Raw genomic sequence first — 5,857 nt, 5'->3', positions numbered from 1 at the left:
GGGGACAGCCCCACGTCAGGGACACCAGGGACCCCAAAATGGGCCCCGGGTTTGGGGACAGCGCCCAGGAGGGCTGGGGACACGCGGGCAGTGGCGGCACTCACGGATGATCCAGCGCTCCATCACCTCCAGGGACAGGTACTCACAGGCCATCTGGGGACAGCAGTGCCACCACGTCACTGTCCCCTGAGCCTGTGTCCCCGTGTCACCATACCCCTGTCTCTGTGTCACTCACACCGTCACTTGTGGCCGGGCTCAGCCTGTCCCCATGTCCCCATGTCCCCATGTCCCCATGTCCCCATGTTCCTGTCCCCACTCACACTGTCGCAGGTGGTGACTCACGGATGATCCAGCGCTCCATCACCTCCAGGGACAGGTACTCACAGGCCATCTGGGGACAGCAGTGCCACCACGTCACTGTCCCCTGAGCCTGTGTCCCCGTGTCACCATACCCCTGTCTCTGTGTCACTCACACCGTCACTTGTGGCCGGGCTCAGCCTGTCCCCATGTCCCCATGTCCCCATGTCCCCGTGTCCCCATGTCCCCATGTCCCCGTGTCCCCATGTCCCCATGTCCCCGTGTCACTCACGCTGTCGCAGGTGGCCGGGCTCAGCATGTCCCCCGCGGGTCCCAGCAGGCTCAGGAGCTGCTCCTGCCGCCACAGCTCCGCGTCCCGGCAGCGCCGCGCGAACGGGGCCCGCAGGGACAGCAGCGCGCCGCTCACGGCCTGGGGACAGCACCACGCTGGGGACACCGGCCCGGCCACGCGGGGTGGCCCTGCCGGGGACCGGGACCCCCGACCCACCTTGGTGTGGGGCCCGAACTCCTCGGGCAGCTTCTTCAGGGGGTGCTCGTACTCCAGCACCATCTGCGCCAGGCGGGCGAAGCCGGGCTCGCTGTGGGGACACGGCGTTGGGGACACGGCACTGGGGACACGTTGGGGACAGCCCTGGGGCTGGTCCCAGCATTGGGGACACGCTGGGGACACGTTGGGGACAGCCTCAGGGCCGGTTCTGGCACTGGGCCACACGTTAGGGACAACCCCAAGATGACCCCAGCGAGGCCACAGCCTTGGGGACACATTGGGGACAACCCCGGGCAGGGCCAGCGCGGGTACAACCCCACCGACACAGCGCTGGGGACAGCCCCCATGGGGACACAGCCCTGGGGACAGCCTGGGGACAGCAGGGCTGGCCCTGGGGACAGCAGGGTGGCACCTGGCGCCGTGGCTCATCTCGTGCGCGCAGTGGTAGAGCCCCAGCAGCAGGCGCCGCTCCTCGGCGCGCGCCAGCAGCAGCACCAGCGACACGTAGGTGACAACCAGGTCCAGGTAGCCCTTGGTGAAGTCGTAGTTGATGTGCTGGCGGGGAGGGGACAGCGTGAGGGCGCGGCGACAGCGGGGACAGCGCGGGGCGGCGCGGGGGTGGCACTCACGATGTCGAAGAAGCACCGGCTGGCGTCGATGGTGTTGAGCAGCTCGTACACGTGGTCCTGGGGACACGGGGACAGCACTGCGTGTCACCGCTGTGTCCCCGGCTTGGAGGGACCCTCCTGTCCCCTGTGTCCCCCCTGTCCCCTCCCGGCTCACCCGGAACTCCAGGACGTCCAGGAAGGTTTGGTAGAACGGAGCCAGCGCCCGCACAATGTCCCCTCTGTCCCTGTGCACCGGGCCCAGGTGCTGCTGCAGGGGACACGGGGACAGCGGCGTGGGTGGCACGGGGGGGACAGCAGGGAGGGGTGAGGAAAGGGGACATCCAGGGTGAGGTGACAGAGGGGACACACAGGGTGGGGTGGCACAACCCACACAGGGTGGGGACACAGGGGTGGGGACACGGGGGTGGGGACACAAGCGTGGGGACAGGGAGGACACAGGGGTGGGTACAGGGGGGACATGGGGACAGTGGGAACAGGGGGACAGCAGGGACACAGGGGTGGGGACAGGGGGATGGGGACACAAGTGTGGGGACAGCGGGGACACGGGGGTGGGGACACGGTGACAATGGGGACACAGGGACAGTGGGGACATGGGGTGGGTACAAGGGGGTGAGGACAGAGGAGTGGGGACAGAGGGGTGGGGACTCAGGGGGTGGGGACAGCAGGGACACGGGGAAAATGGGGACACGGGGACAGCGGGGACACAGGGAAAATGGGGACCCAAAATCCCCCCTAAATCCCCTCCTGGGCTGTGCCCCCTCCCCAAATTCCCCCATCCCTCGCTCCCTCGGCTGCTCCCCATGACCAGGATGGTTGGGGACCCCCGGGTGTCCCCAGGGTGTCCCCCAGGACCCCCCCCCCAGACCTTTTTGAGGTTGTAGACGCGCACGAGGACCCCCCGGCCCCGCTCGTTGAGCAGCGTCAGCTTCTCGGCCAGTTTGTCCCCGTACACCGAGGGCAGGGACATGGTGGCACCTCGGTGGCACCTCGGTGGCACCCCCAGAGTCCCCAAAAGGCCCCAAACCCCAACTTCCCCTTCCTGGGCTGGGCCCGGCAGCGCTGGGGCCGCGGGGAACACGTGACGGGCCTGCCACCGCCCCGTGACACCGCGGGGACAACACGGGTGGGGACAACGCCGATGGGGGACACCAATGGTGGTGGCCGATGCCACCATCAGCCCCAGCTCGGGCCCCTGTTTTGGGGTCACGGCCCTCTGTGGGTGTCATGGCCCTATATGGAACCAACTCAGGCCCGTGGAACCCAAATTCACTCCGGTTTGTTCCCCTTTTTGGTTCTATTTGTCCCCAAACGGGTCCCATTTGTCCCCAGTCAGGGGACCCCAATCTTGGCTCATTGACCCCAATCTGAGCCTGTTTAACCCCAATCGGGGCGGCCCCATTTACCCCAATCAGGGCCCATTTTAGTCCAATCAAGGCTCATTTATTCCCAATCAGGGCCCATTTACCCCAATTTTTCCCCTGTTGCCATTGATGCCTTAATTTTGAACTTTTACATTTTTTGTGGTTAACCAAAACAATCCTTTTTTGTCCCAAAATCCAAGGACACCGAAACAGCCTCAACCCCAAAAGCTGTAAGCAACAGTGAATAAAAAAATCACCCAGGAGGATAAAACTTCATAGCCCAAAACTTTAATTATACAGTTAACCCCAATATGCAAATGAACCAAAACTTCTAAAAGCGTGAAAATACAAAAATATAATTTTTTTTAGTCCATTTTGGGTCCAGTTTGGGTTTAGCCCCGGCCAGGCTCTTGTACTTTAAGATTTTTTGATTAAGCATTTTAAGTAATTTTTAATTTATTTTAGGAATAAAACTTTTAATTTTTAATAAATTCCTAATTTATTTTCCAGCTCCTGCCCGACGTCGCCATGGAGACGGCGCCGCGGCGTCCCCCAGCGGCTCGGAGGACCCGGAAGCAGCGCCCGTTGCCGCGGTAACGGCGAGGTTGCCGTAAAGCAGAACCGGCGCTGTTGGGACAGCAACGAGACAGAACCGGCACCGGTGGGACCGGAACGGGACGGAACCGACCCTGCTGGGACCGAACCGGCACCGGCGGGATCGGACCGGGACGGAACCGACCCTGCTGGGACCGAACCGGCACCGGCGGGATCGGACCGGGACGGAACCGACCCTGCTGGGACCGAACCGGGACCGAACCGGGACTGGTGGGACTGGACGAGGACAGAACCGGGACCGAATCGTGACCGGATCGGGACCGAGCCGGGACCGCTGAAACCCAACCGGGACCGAACCGGGACCGCTGGGACCAAACTGCGGCTGGTGAGACCGAACCGGGACCGAACGGTGCCCGGAGGGACATAACCGGTACCGAACCGGCCCCGGCGGTACCGAACCGTGCCCGGTACCGTCGGGCCGCTCGGGTCCGCATGGAGCCCGACGCGCTCGTGCAGTGCCCGTACGACCGGAGCCACCAGGTGCGCGCGTCCCGCCTGCCCTATCACCTGGTGCGCTGCCAGCAGGTGCGCGGGGACACCGCGACAGCGGGGACACCGGTCTGCAGGGGTCTGGGGTCTGCGGGAATTGGGGTCTGCGGGAATTGGGGTCTGGGGTCTGCGGGAATTGGGGCCGGGGTCTGGGAGGGGCCGGGCTCCGAGGGCTCAGCTTTGGGCTGCAGGACGGGGCTCGGTGTCCCCCCCTGAGCCCCTCCCCCCGTGTCGCCGTCCCCAGAACAACCCGCAGGTGTCGCGCACCTTGGCCACGTGTCCCTTCAACGCGCGCCACCGCGTCCCGCGCGCGCTCCTGCGCGGCCACGTCACCTCGTGCCCCGACAAACTGCCGCTCGAGCTGCCCCCAGGTGTGCCCCCAGGTGTCCCCAGGTGTGCCCCCAGGTGTCCCCAGGTGTGCCCCCAGGTGTGCCCTCACTGCTGTCCCTAGGTGTGTGACCAGGTGTGTCCTTAGGTGCCCCCAGGTGTGCCCTCACTGCTGTCCCCAGGTGTCCCCAGGTGTGCCCTCACTGCTGCCCCCAGGTGTGCCCCCAGGTGTGCCCTCACTTCTGTCCCCAGGTGTGTGACCAGGTGTGTCCTTAGGTGTCCCCAGGTGTGCCCCCAGGTGTCCCCAGGTGTGCCCTCACTGCTGCCCCCAGGTGTGTGCCCAGGTGTGTCCTTAGGTGTCCCCAGATGTGCCCAAGTGCCCACCCAGATGTGTGCCCAGGTGTGCCCAGGTGTGCCCCTTGCTGTGCCCAGGTGTGTCCCCTCACCGCTGTCCCCTGTGTCCCCGCAGACCCCGAGGACAAGGCCAGGACAGGCGGGGGACCCCCCCAGGCCTGGCAGCCCCCCCCGTGCCAGGAGGACTGGGACGCAGGTGAGGCTCCCGCGGTGTCCCCAGGGGCTGGCACCGTGTCCCCACGGTGTCCCACGGTGTCCCCACGGTGTCCCACGGTGTCCCCTGTCCCCCGTGCAGAGCTGAGCGAGCTGGAGCTGGAGGAGCCCCCCCCGTTCATCCTCCACGTCACCAAGGGGGACCTGCCTGTCCCCTGCCTCAGGTAGGACCTGGGGACAGGGGTGGCACTCGGGGCTGGGAGTGTCCCCAGGTGTCACACTCGGGTGTGGGAGTGTCCCCAGGTGTCACAGCTGTGTCTGTGTGTCCCTAGGTGCCACACTGGGGTGTGTGACTGTCCCCAAGTGCCACACTCGGGTGTGTGAATGTCCCCAAGTGCCACACTCAAGGGTGGGAGTGTCCCTAGGTGTCACACTCAAGGGTGGGAGTGTCCCCAAGTGCCACACTCAAGGGTGGGAGTGTTCCCAAGTGCCACACTCGGGTGTGGGAGTGTCCCCAGGTGCCACACTCAGCTGTGTGAATATCCCCAAGTGCCACACTCAAGGGTGGGAGTGTCCCTAGGTGCCACACTCAAAGGTGGGAGTGTCCCTAGGTGCCACACTCGGGTGTGGGAGTGTCCCCAAGTGCCACACTCAGCTGTCCCCCCCAGGACCCCCGAACTGACCCCCGCCCCCTCTGTCCCCAGCTCCGACCCCGCCGTCCCCCCGGAGGGGCTGGCACCGAGGAAGCCGCGGCCGGCGACAGCAGCGCCGCGTTTGGGGACAGCCGGGCCCTGCTCGGGGACAGCGCAGCCCCGGCCGAGGACGGCGGGCAGGGCCCGGGGGGTCCCGGGGGGTCCCGGGGGGGCGCTCGGGGCCGGGCGGGCCCCCCCGGCTGTCAAATATTTCCAGAAATAAAAATCGCTGTCCCCGAGGCGCTGGGGGGCGACAGGCGACACTGGGGGTGGGGACACTGCGGGTGGGGACAGTGCCACCCCCGTGGCGGGGGAATGCGGGGTCCGTCCGTGTCCCCCCCCCCGCGCTGGTCACTCCGGGCTGGTCGTGTCACACCCCCGGTGTCCCCTGCCACCCCCTGCTCTGTGTCCCGGTCACCCCCAGTCCTGTCC

General features: G+C 66.0%; 2 protein-coding genes across 2 annotated transcripts in view; one reads left to right on the top strand and one right to left on the bottom strand.

The window, feature by feature from the left end:
- Positions 1–320: 320 nt before the first annotated feature.
- LOC121344205 (nck-associated protein 1-like) lies at positions 321–1,675 on the bottom strand (the record flags this gene model as incomplete). Its single annotated transcript, XM_041419965.1, has 6 exons — positions 1,589–1,675; positions 1,435–1,491; positions 1,218–1,360; positions 806–896; positions 590–727; positions 321–391 (listed from the first exon to the last, which is right to left on the bottom strand). Coding segments are annotated over exons 3-6 (317 nt in total), but the record flags the coding sequence as incomplete, so codon positions are not given.
- A 1,771-nt stretch (positions 1,676–3,446) lies between these two features.
- LOC121344206 (gametocyte-specific factor 1-like) overlaps positions 3,447–5,857 on the top strand; it is a gene marked incomplete at its 3' end in the record, with an annotated part of 7,398 nt that continues 4,987 nt past the window's right edge. Inside the window, exons 1-5 of the mRNA XM_041419966.1 lie at positions 3,447–3,935; positions 4,144–4,270; positions 4,696–4,776; positions 4,876–4,957; positions 5,438–5,611. Coding sequence (XP_041275900.1) covers positions 3,843–3,935; positions 4,144–4,270; positions 4,696–4,776; positions 4,876–4,957; positions 5,438–5,611 — 557 coding nt within the window. The remainder of the gene's footprint in view (positions 3,936–4,143; positions 4,271–4,695; positions 4,777–4,875; positions 4,958–5,437; positions 5,612–5,857) is intronic.

This window comes from Onychostruthus taczanowskii, unplaced genomic scaffold (assembly GCF_017590055.1).
Source record: "Onychostruthus taczanowskii isolate IOZ18803 unplaced genomic scaffold, ASM1759005v1 scaffold622, whole genome shotgun sequence".
Classification (NCBI taxonomy): domain Eukaryota; kingdom Metazoa; phylum Chordata; class Aves; order Passeriformes; family Passeridae; genus Onychostruthus; species Onychostruthus taczanowskii.
The sequence above is the reverse complement of the archived record's forward strand: the minus strand, read 5'-3'. Positions and strand labels throughout refer to the sequence as shown.